This window comes from Leuciscus leuciscus, assembly GCF_965113295.1.
Source record: "Leuciscus leuciscus genome assembly, chromosome: 8".
In the NCBI taxonomy this organism is placed as follows: domain Eukaryota; kingdom Metazoa; phylum Chordata; class Actinopteri; order Cypriniformes; family Leuciscidae; genus Leuciscus; species Leuciscus leuciscus.
The window spans coordinates 10,956,760-10,975,615 of record NC_138732.1 but is presented as its reverse complement, the minus strand read 5'-3'; the positions used below and the strand labels follow the sequence as shown (position 1 = coordinate 10,975,615).

At 36.7% G+C, this 18,856-nt stretch overlaps 2 protein-coding genes across 3 annotated transcripts; one reads left to right on the top strand and one right to left on the bottom strand.

The window, feature by feature from the left end:
- Nucleotides 1–106: 106 nt before the first annotated feature.
- simc1 (SUMO interacting motifs containing 1) lies at nucleotides 107–8,108 on the bottom strand. 2 transcript variants are annotated; one of them, XM_082177855.1, is made up of 10 exons: nucleotides 7,733–8,107; nucleotides 4,785–6,083; nucleotides 2,476–2,729; nucleotides 2,123–2,192; nucleotides 1,866–2,029; nucleotides 1,670–1,762; nucleotides 971–1,102; nucleotides 723–879; nucleotides 540–624; nucleotides 107–386 (listed from the first exon to the last, which is right to left on the bottom strand). In XM_082177855.1, exons 1-10 carry the CDS (start codon nucleotides 7,859–7,861, stop codon nucleotides 163–165), a joined length of 2,607 nt encoding a protein of 868 aa, XP_082033981.1. In that variant the 5' UTR covers nucleotides 7,862–8,107; the 3' UTR covers nucleotides 107–162. The 2 variants fall into 2 exon arrangements, with proteins under 2 accessions (XP_082033981.1, XP_082033982.1); XM_082177856.1 differs by having other exon boundaries at nucleotides 147–386; nucleotides 507–624; nucleotides 7,733–8,108.
- A 2,872-nt stretch (nucleotides 8,109–10,980) lies between these two features.
- LOC309503925 (matrix metalloproteinase-17-like) lies at nucleotides 10,981–18,404 on the top strand. The gene is made up of 12 exons (XM_082176782.1): nucleotides 10,981–11,070; nucleotides 12,472–12,755; nucleotides 13,411–13,543; nucleotides 13,627–13,780; nucleotides 13,961–14,069; nucleotides 14,173–14,344; nucleotides 15,467–15,643; nucleotides 15,785–15,911; nucleotides 16,366–16,436; nucleotides 16,631–16,780; nucleotides 17,293–17,556; nucleotides 17,669–18,404. The coding sequence occupies exons 2-12, from the start codon at nucleotides 12,591–12,593 to the stop codon at nucleotides 18,001–18,003; spliced, it is 1,857 nt and encodes a 618-aa protein (XP_082032908.1). The 5' UTR covers nucleotides 10,981–11,070; nucleotides 12,472–12,590; the 3' UTR covers nucleotides 18,004–18,404.
- Nucleotides 18,405–18,856: the final 452 nt, after the last annotated feature.

The following is an 18,856-nucleotide window of genomic DNA, read 5'->3' as shown; positions in this document are numbered from 1 at the left end:
ATCTTTTGAAACATGACCTTATATACCCCGACAATTAGCGCTTGTGGCTCTATTTATTATTATTATTTGCTTTTGGCTGGTATGTGTAGTGAACAAAAACTCAAAATTGTATAAAAAATTAATTTATTTAAAAAAAAAAGTCAAACAAAGTTATTAAAAGGTTTAATGACTTGAAGTAACACTGGACATGTCAGTAATGTGTTCTTGTAGTTGGCATAGTAATTCCTGCATTCCCATGGGGAGAGCGTGGCCGATGTCATCCGCTGCTCGTGACAGGAAGGTGTCTGCTGCCTCTTGCACTGCGGAGCATTTCACCTGATCATCCCTTGTCCAAATCAGAGCATGCATCCTATCAAAGCGCTTTGTGATGGGAGAGTGTAGGTGACCTGAGGAACAAAGATTGAAAGAAAGGTAAAGAGAAAAACTATTATGATCACCTGATTTGATCACTTAAAATTTCTTTCAAATGCTTAATTTTCTTTTTTATTTGCCTTATTATGTATAACCTTAAAAGAGCTGTGATAGCACTAGTTTGTCACCTGTCACCACTTCTTCATAGCTGAGCATCAACATCCACAGAAGCTGAAGAAGTTCATCCCATTTTCTCCATTTCTCTGCTCCATCCTGTCACACCATGCAGGGAGATCATATCAGTTCAGCTGTTATGCAGAATAACAATGCAAAATGTTAATCTGGAATAAAACATTGTAATGATCTTTTACTGAGGGTTCTGAAGTCAGTGTGGAGCTCTTAAGGTAGTGTAGCAGCAAGCTTAGAGACATGGGCAAGCGTGTCTTCTGAGAACAAGCCTCATCCAGCAGCAGCTTCAACAACTTGCATCTCAGCAGCTTGCTCTCCAGAGTACTCAACAATAAGAGTCTAAAACAATACAAAGGGCAGCAAAAACTCAACATTCAATTAAGCTCTGTGCAACCTCTAGTTATATTGATTATCTTTTTTTATTGTTCACCTTATCTTCCTGCAAGAACACATTCTGTCAAGCCAACTGAAGAGCTCTTCTGAAAGTTTGTCTGAATTGTAGGTGGGGTCCTTGTCCACCTCTAGTGCCAATGTTAACATCCTCTGAAGAGATAATACAATCCTGTAACAAAGAAAGTAAATGTTTCTCTTTTGCAAAGAAAAGAAGGAAAGTACAATCCAAACTGCTTTCCGTAGACTGTTGTTGTATGGCAAAATATATTTCCCTAAGAATGTGTTATTTTATACTACTGTTCAAAGTTTGGGGTCTGTATGATTTTCTGTTATCAATTTAAAATAACTGTTTTCTTTTTTTAATATATTTTTTATTGTAATTTATTTAAAGCTGAATTTCCAGCAGTCAATACTCCAGTCTTCAGTGTCACATCTTTAGAAATCATTCTGATATGCTGATTTGCTGCTCAAGAAACATTTCTTATTATTATCCATGTTGAAACCAGTTGTGCTGCTTCATATGTTTGTTGATGCGATACATTTTTATTCAAGCTTATTTGATTAATATAAAAGTTCAAGATGACAACATTTTTTTTAAACATAAGTGTGCCTTTTGATCAATTAAATGCATCCCTGCTGAATAGAAGTATTAATTTCATTGAAAAAAAAAAATCTTACTGACCCCAAACATTTGAAAATTAGTGTATAATGATAACAAAATGAGCACTTCATATACTTAAGACAGTTGTCCTCTTTCTTTGGATATTCCACATCTTTTGAGTTGTTCACTGACTCCTTAGCAGCATTAATCAACCAATTTATTAGATCCCTAAGAACAAGAATCACATAATTGCACACATAATATGATATGACAATTCATTATTTATTACTGTATGCAAAGTCAAGTAAAGCCGATTGGGGCTTTAACTCACCTGACTTGCCCAAACGTTTCAGGCCCACATGAAAGCATCTTCTTTGCAACAGAGTGTTGAAGACATTGAGTCCTGAGTTTAAAATGAAAGTCATCTTCTAAAACCTGCAACACATATTGCAGGAGCATGTACCGGACCTCTGTCCGCAACCTCCTAGTGTCCTCCTTAAGACAGGAAGAATGAAGAGTGGAACATTTAAGAAAATTAGAGCATTACTTATAAATAGAAGTATTTAAAATGTGCTAAAAAGTACCTACCTGCTCCTTCATAGCCATCTTCATCAGTTCCCAATCCCATGGGACTGTAGAAGCATCCACAGGGTGGTATCTGAACATACAAAACAAACTGAAATTATTTAATAAACATGAATAGTACGTTTAACACCTGCATTTTTGGGGGGAGTTGGGGATGGGTGTATATTTCCATTTTCATTGAACAGGAAGGGCAGATAGGATCACATGTTGGAGCACATACACTAGCTAACAGGGTACATCTCTGACTTACTCATGACTTTTTCATGAAAATGTAAAATGTTCAGCTAAAATAGTTTCACAAAACTGTTCTAAATGGGGGAAAAACTCAAAGTAGTTGCAGATGTGATCCCACTCACTTCTGAGTCCTCATCAATAGGTTATAGGCCTCTACGACTAGGACATCAGTGCTCTGTGGGTCCAAGAAAATCCCCCTGAGCAGATGTTTCGTAATGTCCACCGGTGGGTAAAACCGAGGCTGAATGAAGTCAGAGAGCAGCTGAAGAGTGCCCTCTGGGTAATTCTCCTCAATAGTGCTGTAAACCAAACTAAGGCTCTGTCGGCACAGGGGCTCAGCGGGACCATAGTGTTCACCTTCCTCCTCATCGTCATGCTGTTAAAAAAATGAAAAGTGACCGACTGAAATGTATTTCACTAGGAATGCTGTATGAATACTGATTTTCACAAAAGTTTTGGCAAGTTCAGGAGATAAGGGTGTCTGGTTGCGGTATCGTTCCTGTAAAATCTGCCATCATTCCCTAAGTCATTGTATTAGAAACACTTACACAGCAGCATTAACTAGTACGGAGCCCGGGAAGTCACCTGTGGGAGAAAAAACAAAAAACAATCCGTGGCGACGGTTTTACAATCCGTCTGCTCAGTTTATAAACCGTACTCACGAATTCTCAAACTGTTCCTTCGGTTTAACAAATCGTGCCCACGGATTAATAAACCGTACCCACGAGTTTCTAATCCGCGCTCTCAGATTTGTAAACCATGCCTTCAGTTTTTGCAATCTGTACCCACAAATTCATAAACCGTGCCCACGGGTTTGTAATCTGTACTCACGGATTTGTGGCTCACTCTCATTTTAGAAGAACACGTTGTTAACGAATCTTATTTGTATATTGTTTTATTGAATTGTAAAAGGTTAGGTTATAGCCTATAATAGTAAAGCATTGATAAATTATTTGATGACAAACACATTACTGTATTACTAAGTGAACTCGTTTATAGTTCATTTATAACTCAAATAATAATAATAATAATTATTATTATTATTATTATTATTATTACTACATTTTAGGCTACATATTTAGAAGACACTTTTGTCCAAAACTTACAAAAAAGGAACAAAGCAATTCGTCAAATATCAGTCATAATACAGGTTAGAAAATAATAATATAGTGCTAAGATTATCACAAATAAAAGATTGATGCACGTCATTCATATTAAATCGTATATTCCCATACCCGCTACAATTGAGAATCACTTTAAGCATGCAGACGCAGTTAAGACAATTTGATGTATTCCACTTATTACACAATAAAACAATATACAATAAGATTCGTTAACAACGTGTTCTTCTAAAATGAGAGTGAGCCACAAATCCGTGGGAACGAATTGTGAAAGCGTGGGCACGGTTTATAAATTTGTGGGTACAGATTGCAAAAACTGAAGGCACGGTTTACAAATCTGAGCTCGGATTAGAAACTCGTGGGTACAGTTTATTAATCCCTGGGCACGATTTGTTAAACCGAGGGAACAGTTTGAGAATTCGTGAGTACGGTTTATAAACTGAGCAGACGGATTGTAAAACCGTCGCTACGGATTGTTTTGTTTTTCCCACAGGTGACTTCCCGGGCTCCGTAAACTAGTTTTCTGAAATGAAATGCCAAGGTAATATAATGCATAATATAGTCTTATAAATAAACATTTTTTTTTTTTTTTTATGAAAATATATATAAAAAAAAAAAACTTTGCTCCTTTGCAGATTTCACATTCACCAACAGAAAGCTGCTTGGTTTGAAAATTATTTAAAGTGCTTCATACATTGCAACACTTTTGACGATTGCAAAAATGTTTGTGATCGTACCTTAAGAGCTAAAGTATGAAGTAAGAGTTTACTGTATGATTTGTTAAAATGAGCTAACATGGCTAGGCCTGTCACAATCATGAATTCTGTGCTGACTATTAATTGTCAAATAACTATGTCGAATATATAAATATGTTGAATCATATATAATAATTAAAGTTATAATAAAATAGGTCCTTATGATTTACTTTGATGTTGTGATGATACTTATATAAAATAAAATAATATAATTAATTTAACATAATATAATGCAGTCTGATTAAAAATAAACCCTCATTTCATATGAAATTACAAGTAAATGTGAATTGAACTGAATTGAATGTGAGGGAAGTCTTTTGTGTTTTATATATTCTTTAGCAAAATGCGACTGAAATTTAAACTGCACAATTACTGCGTTTTTTTCAAATAATTGTGATTAATCAAGAATCTTGACAGGCCTTAAATGTGATTTAAGATTTACAGTACATACAGAATAAAATTAAGAAGACACCAATATCATTATTGTGTCTATTGAATGTACCTATAAAAAAAAAATAATAATAAAAAAAAAAAGTGCACATAAAAACATCTTACCATCAGTGGAACCATTCCACCCATGCACTGACTTAATTTTCTGTACTGAGCCAGACAAATATGTTGTCTATCTTGTGAGTTGTTTTCAGAGAGATCTGAAACCACATTATCCGGCACATTTTCATTGTCGTTATCGCTGCTTGTCTCCCAAAGCCTGATGGAAGGGCTTTGTGAGGATACTGCATCTAAATCATTTCTCCTTAGCTCTGCTCTCTCTGAAAAGATTGGCGGGGAGGGCTGCGAGAGGAGGAGGCTGAAGGTGCTACTTGGTGAGCTCAGCGTAGACAGATCAGGGGAATGTGCCACTGTGTCGCTGGCAAGAATCTCCGTGGAAGTGGGACTGCAGGGTTTACTCTGGATAGATCTAAGTTCAAGGCTCCAGTGGGGTGAGGCCCTAGATGAGGTAGGTATGGAGGGGGAAGAAGGTTCTGGCCGAACCGGAGTATGTAGACCCTCATTTTCGCAGATATTCATCGTTTCAACGTTATCATTCAAAGAAAGTGCATTGGACATTGATGCAGTAAAATTATCAGAAGGAAGTTCAAAGGTTTGAGGTGACAGTTGACTGTTGTATGTTGTAAATGGGTGATCCGTATCTTCAGATTTATTGGATGAGTCCGAAAATATATAAGCATCTACCTCACTCGGACAGTAATATGGACTGTCAAGACTGTAAGAAGAATGAACACTGCCTTCCCATTTCTGTGATGAGTCAAAATTTTCTTTGTTTTCTTGGTCTGTGTCTATGCTGCAGACAGCTGGTGTACTAAGCTGTGTGTCTTTAGTGTTCTGCGATATATCTGCAATAGAGTTCTTTAATACTTCAGATACATTTTTAAAAGAATTTTTACTTGTATCATTGGAGCTGCAACGTTCCAAACACTTGTCCCAGCTCAACTGCTCAGACGACAAGCTTGAATTACAATTTGTGTCCTCATGCAAATGATTTTCTGTTCTTTGGAGCACGTCTGTGAGAGCGTTCTCCTGAGCGAGTGACTTAGAGACGACAGACTGCACACTGTTCCCTACAAAACACCCTGAATTAGCTACATCTTTTCCAACACTTGTTCGAGATTGTGATTCTAGAGGTTTTCCAAAAGATGCCAGTGTTACATGCACTTTCTTGTCTTTGCTTTCTACTGACGACAGAGTCGGTGACGGATTCTGAAGCTGGACGTCGCCATCATCAGGAGGATCGTCTTCACTTAAATCTATAACTTCTAAGGAGGAGCAAGTATCTCTTCTTGAGCATCTTCGCCTTGGAGGGGTTAACTTATGGTCTGTGATATCAATGAGGACCTGAGACAAACAAACAAAGAAGAAAGTAGGAGAAATCAGGAGAAATATAGTGGTAATTGGACTTTTCAATGGCTTACCACCATTATTGGCAACTACAGAACAGGGGCCAGTTGCATAAACATAGCCATTATGATAAAACTGCGTCTTAAGTACTAGTATGACAAACTAGCAGTTAGTCAAGGGGGAAATCAGGCTTACTTAGACCAATGCAAACAGACAGACAAACACAGAGATTCCTGCCTTTATTAGAGAGAATAATATGTTCAGCCCCCTCTCTCCGAAAGCTTCGAAGCTCAAAAAAATGGTATTCGGACCAGCCCTTACTAGTATGACAAACTAGCGGTTAGTCAAGGGGGAAATCAGGCTTACTTAGACCAATCTATGTTTTTATGTAACGTTAACTGACTTAAAACAGTTCTGAACAGTCTTAAAGGAAGAAATGTGATGACTGACTTGTAAGACTATTAACGTTAGCAGTTTATGCAACCAGCCCCAGGTGGCTAATGGACGATATGTAATATAGCCTATAGCATATAGACAGTTGATTACCATCACAAAATAACACTGAAAGGGAAAGGGTTAAGGTTAAATCCCGTTAACACCGAAACTATATTAGCATCCACACCAACGCAGAATATCGTTTTGTTTATAATAAGCGCGCTCCAGTTCTGTCGTCAGCCGCCATATGCTCAATGGCTGTCGATGTTTTTATCCGTTATTAGCTGTGGAAAAATCGTTGTTAAAATATGTTTATCTGCGCCGTTATCGATGTTATAATTAAGTTATAATATGCCGTTATAATTGTGCTGTTCTTTAACATTTGAAACGATTTTTAAAACAATATCTTAATCGTTATAGTTATCGTCCTTGTTGTAAACGGGCCTTCATCCCACTTATTATACTGCTACTTAACCAAACAAATAAATACATGGCTATATATTTATTAAAGTTGAAATAGTTTTATTAGCTTACTTGCACAGAAGGTGGAGCGAAAGATCACGATCTGCACAGCTATCATACTGAGCGCTCAATTGAGCAACGTTTGACCAATCAGAATCACTTATTCCAGAGAACCGCGTAATGAAACAGCAAATGATACACACACAGTGTTTCTGTCATACACGCTTAAATTAAACTGTTTCACACAATACTCGAAATGTACTAATCATATTCACCAAATATGGTATTAAGGGCAATGCCAAATATCAGCCGATTTATTATATTATATATAATAATTTATCACATTATTTGATATAACTCTATAGAAATGCCTTGATGTCGAAATAATGAAATCAAAAAAAATAAATAATAATACAATGAATAAAACAAAAATATTTATAAAAAAATATATTTATTTAGTTTTATTATGCACTTGAAGGTTGTTGTGTTATGCAAGCCTATCAAAATCTCTTAAATACTCGGTGACGTCATTTGCGAGCGTACCAACGTACCTGCAGCCAATTGTCCGCGCGCTATGTATAAAAAGCGAAAAGCACGTGCGGTTGGAAACAAGTGTAAGTTCACGCGCACCCAGAACAAATCTCCTATTTGCATGTGTAATCGACAGAAATCGATAAAAACCCAAGCGGACAAAAATCAAGCAAGACCTTGAGACTCTGATAAAGACAAACTGCAAATAGTAAACTTACAGGTGTGACTGGGAGCCATTCTGTTCGGATGAACGGAACTCCATCTTCTTTGTCTTCGTTGTAACTACTTATAACCTCTAAATCAGAGTCGTAGTCGCTGCCCGAGCTGACACAAATAATATCCTCCATAATTCTGCCTCACCCTGTCCCATCAGTCATGTTTGTGCCGACAGATGTCTTGAGCAACAAAAATAGTGGGTCCAGGAGAGTGCATGAATAGTGCACTAAAAGTTGATAGTTACTGTTGTCAAACAAACCTCCACAAAAACAAAGTAGTCACGCAGGTAAATGTCAATACTAGTGTCACCTAAATGTTTTGGTTTCACTATTGCAGGATTTGATGGAGGAGGAACTTCCGCAAGTGTCGTTTATGCGGAAGTGTGTTTGGATTAGTGGATTTACGGACCGGAGTGATTTATTTATACTTGTCTGTATCGGTATGCTTTTAGTTGCGCTGTACGCAAGCATAGATACCCGTTTGTCACATTCCATATGTATATGAAATTCCAACTTCATAGAATTTAGTGCTATCGAGAATGCAGTTTGACTTGAAGCACATAGTGCTTTAATCTTGCCATTGAGAGAGGCGGGGATGTAGCTCAGTGGTAGAGCGCATGCTTTGCATGTATGAGGCCCCGGGTTCAATCCCCGGCATCTCCACTCTTTTTCCACTTGCTTGTTGTTGTCTAGATTCTAGAATATAATTTGGACTGTTGTCAAAGTCGCGTAATTTTAAATAACGGATTTTAAAACGGATTTTTAAATAATAGATTCTATTTAAAATATTATAAAATGTCCTTTATTCCTGTGATGGCAAAGCTGAATTTTAAGCAGCCGTTTACTCCATCTTTAGAGTCATAACCTCTTTCATTCTAATATGTTGATTTGAATCTCGAGAAACATTTTATTATCCAATTATTTATTATGTTTATGTCCAATTATGGTTGGAAACTTTTTGCTGTTAAATATTTTTGTGGAAACTGTGATAGATTCAAATGTTTATGGTAGCCCAAGGATAAGATTGAAAAAGAAATTAATACTTTTATTCAACAATGATGCATTAAATTGATCAAAAGTAAAGAAATGTATAATGTTATTTTATAATGTTATTAAAGTATATTTCAAATAAATGCTGTTCTTACACTAAAAAAAAAGAAGCTTTTTTTCAAGATTAACGCATTTCAGTTAATTCAATAAAATTTAATTGAATAATAGGCCTACATATTATTCGTATTATGAATTAAGAATTTTAAATGAGTAAAAAAGAACTAGAGCTTAATAAAACATTTTGTATAAATCTCAATGGAACAAGGGAATGGACCATTTAGTTTACGTGATTCGTATTCAAATAAAAAAAAAAGAAAATATGTTTAAATTTAAGATTTATACAAAATGTTTTATTAAGCTCTAGTTTTTTTACTCATTCAAAATTAATTTAAAACTCATTGTTAATGTATAATATAATTCAATTCAATTTGATGGAATTTTACTATTAATTGAAATGCATAAATCTTGAAAAAAGTATCACGATTTCCACAAAAATATTAAGCAGCAAAAGCTGTTTCAACATTGATAATAATAAGAACCATTATTAACAATTGAGCACCAATAATAATTGAGCCAAATCAGCATATTTTCTGATTTCTGAAGACTGGAGTAATGGCTGCTGAAAATTCAGCTTTGCAACTACGTACATGAATACATTTAAATACATATAATAGAAAACAGTTTCAATTGCAATAATATTTCATAATTTCGTACTGTTTTTACTGCGCATAAAATACTTTGTTCAAAAGTTTGTAATAATTAAAAAGAATTATGTTTTTTATATATTTATATCAAACACAAAACTCTTGCCCTAAACAGGAGCATAAGTGACTCACTGGGAGTCTGTATGTTGTGGTATTAATCAGAGGTGACTAGTAAAACATTTCCAGTGCCGCCAGCAATGTTGAGGCCCATGTCCTGGGTGCACAATGAATATCTGTATTGCGGAGTTCCTCTAAAGGGATCCCAGTTGTCTTGGAGACAAGGAAGTTCACTTGGCCTTTTGTGGCTCTTGATCACTCTCTTTTTGAACACTCACATCCATTCACACATAAACTTCCTGCCTGGTGCATCTTTCTAAAAATACGATGAACAAATCTGCCCCACTGGCCCGCACACTTTGACCTGTGGGTCAAAATAATCACTAGGACAGCAAGGCATCAATGCACCCTTTGCTTATTCCACTCTCTCTCTCTGGAAAGTTGTTTGTAAAATAGCTCAAATCAGCAGTATAGCCTGTGCCATTTTAAAGCTATTAAAAGCTGTAATATCTCAATAAGATCGAGCACTGAGGTGATAAGGTTTCTGGCCCCTTTGACAGGTTATACTCTGGGAAGTTTAACAGATCAGGAGGTCAAGTTACACTATAAACATTCAGCACACGCCTCTATTGCCCATGTAAGTATGCTTTTCCAATCCGGATATTCCCCTGGGACTCGCACAGTATAATCCAGCGAAAAAGACAGATAGCCCATCTGGAAATGTGCTTTCGCTCTTGTTTTCTGCCATGATACACAAACTACAAGTTAACCCCTGCACTGAAATCCCAGTTAAAAAATGTTTTATTAAAAAATATTATATTGTATTCATTTTATTAATTTTGTGCGCCGACAAATGTTTACATTTTTTAAATGCAGAAATTGTAACAAAAAAGTTGTGTATCTCACCCTGGAATGTCGTAGACCAAACAGCAACAATGCATTTAGCTAGATCTGTTCAAATCTTCGTTTTAATTTTTTTTTTTAATCCTTTCGTTAAGAGGATTTAATCCAGACATATCCACAACTACACACAAGCCCAAAGATAAAGTGTAACCCTAATCCGGCAGTTGACTCAGATCTCACATAAAAGGATCCATATATATATGTAAATGTTTATACTGTGTTCATTAGTGTTTTAATGGCATGTGATGGAATCTATGAGACATTTGAGTTTTAAATATAAAGTATATGAAATTTGGCAGAGAGTGGACAAACATGTGCAACTAAGCATGTCTCTAAATCTCTTCACTGCATATAAAGAGGCTTTTTTACACTGGTATCTTCCAAACACAGAGAGAGAGAGTGAGCAAATGCCCGATGCACTTAGCAGGGGTGGGTGGGGACGTCATTGAGTGGGGTATTAGGATGCCATTGTGCAAGTGCAGAGGCAGAAGGAGAGAGAGGGGGGGGGGGGGGGGTGGTGGGGGTGCGGAGATGAGAGGAACACATCTGTTCAGGAACAGAGAAGGAGGGCAAGCACGACAGAGCACTCGAGTGCAAAGGGAGAAAGAGAAAGAAGTTGTTGGGACGGTAAGCATGTCCAAATTCTTTTCTATTTTGAATGATATAAATTCATGCATTAACTTCGACTTTGCATAAAACTAATTGTAACTTTTCTTTGATGGCGTCTGAATATTTTGAGCTTTTTAAATTAGATTCAAATGATTATGGATTCATTGTTATGTCTCATAAATATTTTCTTTATTGTGGCGTAAATTATGGCTTTAAATGAACGCTAACTCGTAAGAAATGCAACCCATCAAGGATTACATGAAGCTAAAATCTCTATCTGAGAATTTATTACCACACCTTGATCCCTTCAACAGATATCTAAACAGATTGTGGTAGAGCATGTATAAGTGTATCACTTTAGTTTTTCTCATGTTTTCGGAAATGTTTAGCTTAAAGCTTTGAATCCACCGACCCAGAAAACACTTGTAATATACAAATTGGCACAAGACTTAAAAAAAAAAAATTTAATCTAAAGCTTTGAAATATGCTTTAATATGTTAGCAGTCATTACTTGTCAATTCAGTTTAAGTCAGAAACAGTAAAACTTGAAGTACACAAAGGTTGAGGTTTCTTTCCTATCATTTAGTCTGTATTATTGTAATGGCAGCATATGATAAATGACAAATACATGTTAAATAAAATGAAAATATGTCCCTAAAAGTTTTATAAGTTTATAAGTTTTTACACTGTCCTCACACACACACATCTGAAACTGTCAGAGATTTTGTGACAAGGTTGATCGATTGAATTGCAGATCGTAAATGACACATGCGGATGCATTGTGCAATATGTTATTGTATTTATTGAGGGCGTTTATGCAGGTTCTCCCCTACTGTCTTTCTGTGACTGGGTCAGACACTCGTGATTTTATACACATTTACATGCACACATGTGTCTCTGCCTATTGTTTCCTGTCAGTCTCCCTCCTTTTCTTACACTGTCCTCTGTCCTTGTCCCCCGAGACTGGCAGCGTTTTCCTTTAATTCCATTATTCCATTACTCTTCTTTTCTGTGCCCCATTACCCCGTCCCTCCTCTACTCTAACAACCCGTCATCTCCCACATTGTCTCATTTCTTTAATGAAATGACACCTGCCAATTTAATTAAAGCCCCACATCCGCTATGCTTGTCGTCTTTTCTTTTAAAATGAAACACATAAAACCTCTGCAGCCTTTTCATCCTTCACTCTTTGATACTTGCCATCTGCAATTCAATCATGCAGCTTTACAACCAAAGCAGTCAGCAGTGTAGTAGTATAAATTATTTTAGGACTGAAAGAGGTCCTGAGTTAAGCAATCCCATATGTAAGGAGATTGCACAACTGATTTATATTCTTTTAGGAAGTTGTTGTTGTCCTTTAGAATATGACACAATCTTAAATAATCATTACTAAATTATCTCCAAACTCTGCATTTACAGTGCTGGCATCAATCCTACAATTCCTCAACACAAGAGAGGCCACCATCTCAGTTTCAGCAAAGATGATGTCATTGAAATCACTTGACTGAGGAGGATTGACATTGGGTAACATTGGTATTATGGCGATGTTTTGGACAGCAGTTGTTTTCTACATGTGTGGACGTACAGTGGAAGTTTATGGAACGGCTGATAAAGATGTACTGCCAACCAGTTTGGCGAGAACAGTTACATCTACTGCTTTACCCACTGTCATACCCACAGAAGATGAGAGCATTAAACTTGTGGTGAGAACGTGTCTTGAACTTATACACGATTCAGTTGGAAAAGATTTTTCTTTGTTGATGTGTTCCATTCAAAGTCATCATGAAAATTACCCTATTTTCTTACCCATTTCTTTCTTTTCCTTATCCTTAATGTACCCTTTCTAGACTTATTGTGCCTGATCCATTGGTGTATGTTTTCCCACATTATTTAGTTAAATTCCCATAGATGATTAACAATGCATAATTAGCAATTATGCCAAGTTTTGGGGTCATTCATTTTAAAGTTTTTAAGTATCTTCTGCTCACCAAGGCTGCATTTATTAGATGTACAATAAAATACAATAAAAACAGTAATATTGTGAAATATTATTACAATAAAAACTTCTATTTGAATATATTTTAAAATTTAATTTATTCCTGTAATGGCAAAGATGAATTTTCAGCATCATTACTCCAGGCTTCAGTCTTATTATCCTTCAGAAATCATTCTAATATGTTGATTTAGTGCTCAAGAAACATTATTATTATCAATGATGAACAGTTTTTTTTTTTTTTTCAGTATTATTTTTTAATAAAAATCTCTTGTAACAATGTAAAAGTCTTTACTGATCAATTGAATGCATCTTTGCGGAATAAAAGTATTATTTTCTTCCAAAAATGTTGTTCTTTTTGGCAGGATTGGCTCACGAAGTATGGATACCTCCCACCCCCTGATCCGTCTACGGGTCAGTTACAGGCCTGGACAGCTGTTACTCAAGCAGTGAAGGAAATGCAGAGGTTTGCTGGTTTGGATGACACAGGAGTCTTAGGTATGAACAACACTTTCCCCCACTCTTTTGAAATCTCAGTCTTATTTAATGCCTTCCTTAATTCCCTCACCTTCCTGTCACAGATGAAGCGACTGTTCAGTTGATGCAGACACCGCGTTGTTCACTTCCAGATGATGATGATCAAACTATCCAGCTTTCGGCATTACACGGTGATACTGAAAATCAAAGGATGAAAAGAGCAGTTTCTACCTGGACGAGAAGAAATATCAACTGGAGGTTAGACTGATTATTTTACCAGTTGTGTTTTTCTTCCTGCTTTTTCTGCCGTCTGCCTTAACTTACTTGATAGTTAGTTTACAGTATCACAATAAAGTAAAGACTGTAGAAAAAAATTGAAAACACATAAGCACGTGTAAACAAAATTTTTGTTCTAAGTCCAACTCTCTTCTTTCTCAGGTTGCGCTCTTACCCTGCATCTTCTAAACTGTCCCGTGAAATGATTCGCTCCCTTGTGTACTATGCCCTCCGAGTGTGGGCCGATCCAACATTGCTTGAGTTCCATGAGGTTATGGCTATGCTTTTTAAAACTTAACACATGTGTTTCTGACCTTAACAATTTTCCTGTTTTTATGGGTTCATGTAAATACATGTTGAACTATTTTGAATAGGTGCGAGGACCAGAGGGAGCAGATCTCCAAATAGATTTCTTGCATGGTCCCCATGGAGATGGATATCCCTTTGATGGAGCAGGTGGATCTGTTGGCCATGCCTTCTTTCCATCAGACCCAGACAGGGCAGGTGGAGTTCACCTGGATGCAGAGGAGGAATGGGCTTTCAGAGGTAATTCTGCAAAACACTCATAGATAAGGAATAATGTACAAAGCCAAAATAAAACAAAAAGGTAGATCAGTACATTATCCACTGATATTAATATAATGGCCAATCATTTTCATGTAATGGCCAAAAATGGCATAAAAATAAAGTGAATTTAAGCGTCACAAACTTATAATGTGCAATATGAGAGACAAATATTTTTTATAAAAAATGAGATTTGCTAAATAATTTAATTGAACAGTTATTAAATAATTGTTGTTTTTAGAGATTAGCCTCCCCATCTCACACTTGCTTAAGTTTTGTTTTCACACCATGTTGTAATTATCGTAATTACGCAATAACACATGACGTTCTACTCAGAGCTGTCTACGTCCTCTGAATTATGCACTTTACAAGTTGTAATTTCGAGGTTGTGAACGCTTTTTACAAATCGTAATCTCATAATTACAGTAGGCCTACCTACAACATGGCGAACACACCTTTAATCTAAATGTAAAAATAGGAGGAAATTGGTAATTTAATATCCACAATGAAGTATCCAATATACTTCATTTACATATATATATATATCCAGTATTGATAACTTAAAAGGGGCATATAATGTCCTTTTACAGTCTTGATTTTGTTTTTGGAGTCTACTAGAATAGGTTTTCATGCTTGAATATATAAAAAAAAACACCTAATTCTTTCACATATTTTACTTTGTTGCAGCACCTCTCTTCCTAGTCTGTCAGTAACGCTCTGTTTAGTTCCTGTCTCTATGGCCCTGTCCCAAATGGCACCCTAAACACTCACGGTCTTCCTACGAGTCCGCACTTTCATGACATAACACCGCTTTGACTTTCGGGAAGAAGTGTACTGCGGCGCTTGCATCAGTGCGGGCTCGGCAAAAATGCATATCGAGGGCGCATATCAACCGCAAAAGGGGCGCTCGCAAGCACCTTTCTGAAACCTAAAATGACAAATGGAACACCCTACGGTACGGTCTCATGGACTTAACAGACACGCACGCAGCAGTAATTGTAAGTCCACAAGACCGAAAGTGTATATGAAGTGTGCCATATGGGACAGGGCATATGAAGCCCCTCCTTCCGAAAAGCTCAATGTGCTCTTAATATTTACACACAGCAACTGAGGGCACAGATCTGTTCACGGTGTTGGTGCATGAGCTTGGTCACGCCCTCGGACTGACCCATTCATCAGCACGGCAATCTGTAATGCGTCCATACTACCAAGGGCCCCTGGGAGACCCACTCCACTTCAGCCTGGGACACCACGACCTTCAACACGTCACAGCCCTTTATGGTAACTGTCATTAAACCCCTCGATTGGAATCTCTGTTCGGCAGTTATAGCTCATGGGATTCATGTGAAATCTGAATATCATGTACATGAGACTCAAATAATCTATTTCTGCGTGCGTGCGTGCGTGTGTTTATGAATTCAGGTAAGAGGGGTGACCATATTCCAACTGACAAGCCTCTTCTTGTGACGGAAGCCCAGTTGCGTCATCGACATGGAGGAATACACAGACTCACACACATGTACAGACATGCACACAGTCATTTGGACAGGTAAGAGAGGATCCATTAAACTTTTTGAATTGAACATCAAATCAAAATTAAGGATTTTAAATTGTATTTTGTATTGTATCTAAAATTACATTTTAGATTATTGGAGTATGTTTTACAAAATAAAAACACTAGGAAATACACTAAAGACATCATACACTATACCAGACTTTTGAGTATTTAAAAAAAAAAAAAAAAACAATCTTAGGAGATGCATGATGCATGGTGCATTTGGGCAAAAGTTGTGTGATGTATTCCTGCCTTAACTAGATACATCACATTACAGAACTATAATGTGTTCTGAACACTGTTTTATGCTGATTTTAAAGACATGAATCTAAATTTGAATATTTAAATATCTTGGAAACTTTTCTTGGAAAAATGTTTGTTAGGTTGTTCAAATGTATTTTAATGAAGAGAAATATATTTTGAAATATCTCACTTTGTCTCAATCAAGTTCTGTGGATCGCTGTAACACCAGTTTTGATGCAGTTGCCAAGATTCGAGGAGAGATTTTCTTCTTCAAAGGTAGATATTTGAAGTATTTAAATAATTTAGGGCTAATTTACGGAGTTTGGAGTATTGAAAAAAAACACTTCCTCCACTTTGTGTTTTCATCTTGTTATTGGTCTACCAGAGACTATCCATCCATTCAGTGTCACCATATACAGTAAAAAAAAAATATTTTTTAAATATCTCTCTTACCCTCACACATTTTGCAGGGCAGAACATGTGGAGAGTGAGCAGAGGTGGTCTCGTGTCAGTCAGGGCTGTTCCTGTACAGAGACTTTGGTCGGCTCTTCCTTCTTCACTGCCTCCATTGCGAGCGGTTCTGGAGAGACACACAGATCATGCCATCATCTTTATCAGTGGTCAGTTTCCCTGCACAATCACATCACAAACCATTGTGATGTTCATTTATTTAATTTAAAGAATAAAGATTTATTTTACTTGGCCTCAGTGCAAAGAATAAAAATATGGTTAAGTGCAAATAGCAGTAGTGTAAATAGTGTTGTACATTATAAAACAGTATGCAATAACAACAACATATTCAGTGTACATGATTACATTTATTATAATCATAAATGGATGCTTCCTTTTTGGGACCTTAACTTGTCCCTATCCCTAAAGCACAACTCTACACCTATTTCCACTTTTCGTATATTTTCTTACATTTTTATTTCAAATAAATGCCTTTCCGAACTGAACTGAAATGCAATGGGAAAAGAATGAAGAATGGCATCAGAAAAAGGCAGACTTGGTTGTGTCACTCTGTAAAAATATAACTTAAATAGACAGAGGCTGATATATCCGCATAAAATGAAAACACACTTTTTAGATGGTTCCTAAACTCCTGCTACTTTTATTTAACACACATGTGCAGGTTCCCAGGTTTGGCTGTTCAAGGATCTGTCACTCCAAGACGGTTTCCCTCAGCCTCTGTCTACTCTGGAGGACTCAGAGGGACTGTGGCAAGGACTGTACTGGGACCCTACTCAGGGTGTGGTGTGGGGGTCTTTGAGAAAGGATGGAGAGAAAAGAGAAAGCCCAGAGGAAAGCAAAGTCTGGAGAGAGCTTACTGAAGGAGGAGTGAATGGAATCATCACTGAGAATGATGACGAGAGAGAAAGGGCTGGAGAATTCAAGGGTGTGTTGCTTTTATAATATTTATACAATAATACAGCATTGCATTTGTGGAGGTTTGTGTAACAGTGTTTCACAGCACTACTGACTTTTTTTAAATCCTCTACGTCAATCAGGTTCAACCTACGTTTTCAAAGGCAACTCCTATTGGAAATTCACTCACCCAGGCTCAGCCCCTGAAGAAGGATACCCCCGACTTCTGGCCGCCGATTGGTTGGACTGCCCTCAGCCGTCCTCTTACAGCCCCGGTGACATCTCTTTGATTTCCCAATATGGTCAACGGGAGCTTCGTGAGCAGAAAGGGCAAGGAATAATCGACCAGATCAGGCACAAAGACAAAACAAGAGATAAACCTCATAGCTGGGACTGTCCGTGTCTAAACAGTGCAGTGACTCAAACTGGACCTATTTTACTTCTGCCCATTTTATTTCTGATCACTGTGATTTGTTAACCGTCACTTTAATTATTACCACTTTCAAGTTCACAATCATACCCAAAAATAACTTCTATTTTCCTTGACTTTTAATCTCTGACCAAAGGAAGACATATGGAAATAGTTGGCAAGATGAGCTCTAACCATCAAAATGAGTAGTTCTGTTGTTGTACGTACAGTAACTCCTAACCGAAACGCTGGTCTTATTTCTCTGTTAATTCCAGTTTCAGTTGCTAAACCTCCTAACTAAGTTAGGTTAGTTATACTGCAGCACATTCTTGTTCATATTATCAACCAAAAAGGTATAAAACAAACATCAGCAAAATGTTAGTGATTTCCTGTAGCTCAGTGGTAAGAGCATTGCGTTAACAACGCAAGGTTGTGGGTTCGATCCCAGGGGATTGCACGTACCTATGTATAAAATGCTTGTCATACTACTGGTAAATACCAATGTACTTTTTAAAAATAATTTATTACTGTGGGATGGATGATTAAATAATGATATAATAAAATCTAAATAAAAATTATATGTACATTTGTTTTAATATATTTTATGGATTCTACTTTTATCAATAGTATATTTTATAAATATTACATTTCATGTAAAATTTCTTTATTCTTTTTTTATTTTATTTTGTTATGCACCCAAAAACTATGGCAATAAAAAGAGAAATAGGAGCATTATTGTATTAAATACTGGTATGTTCTGTTACCTCTGGAATTTCCTGATCCCTAAAGTCCAAAAAATTTCCCACTTTAATAATTTCGGTTTACTGGCACTATCGCATTACAAACAACTGTTGCGTCACTTCAGAAAAAACAGAGGATAACGTGTGATAAGCAGTTCTATTTAAAGTACCTCTTCCCCAGG

Excerpts from the sequence above, each read along its gene's own strand:
- simc1 (XM_082177855.1), bottom strand. The coding sequence starts at position 7,861 with ATGGAGGATATTATTTGTGTCAGCTCGGGCAGCGACTACGACTCTGAT. Across the intron at positions 1,763-1,865 it reads GAAACGTTTGGGCAAGTCAG|GGATCTAATAAATTGGTTGA; the intron begins GTGAGTTAAAGC and ends TCTTGTTCTTAG. Across the intron at positions 625-722 it reads CACTGACTTCAGAACCCTCA|GATGGAGCAGAGAAATGGAG; the intron begins GTAAAAGATCAT and ends ATGGTGTGACAG.
- LOC309503925 (XM_082176782.1), top strand. The coding sequence starts at position 12,591 with ATGGCGATGTTTTGGACAGCAGTTGTTTTCTACATGTGTGGACGTACA. Across the intron at positions 13,544-13,626 it reads GGATGACACAGGAGTCTTAG|ATGAAGCGACTGTTCAGTTG; the intron begins GTATGAACAACA and ends TTCCTGTCACAG. Across the intron at positions 15,644-15,784 it reads ACACGTCACAGCCCTTTATG|GTAAGAGGGGTGACCATATT; the intron begins GTAACTGTCATT and ends TTATGAATTCAG.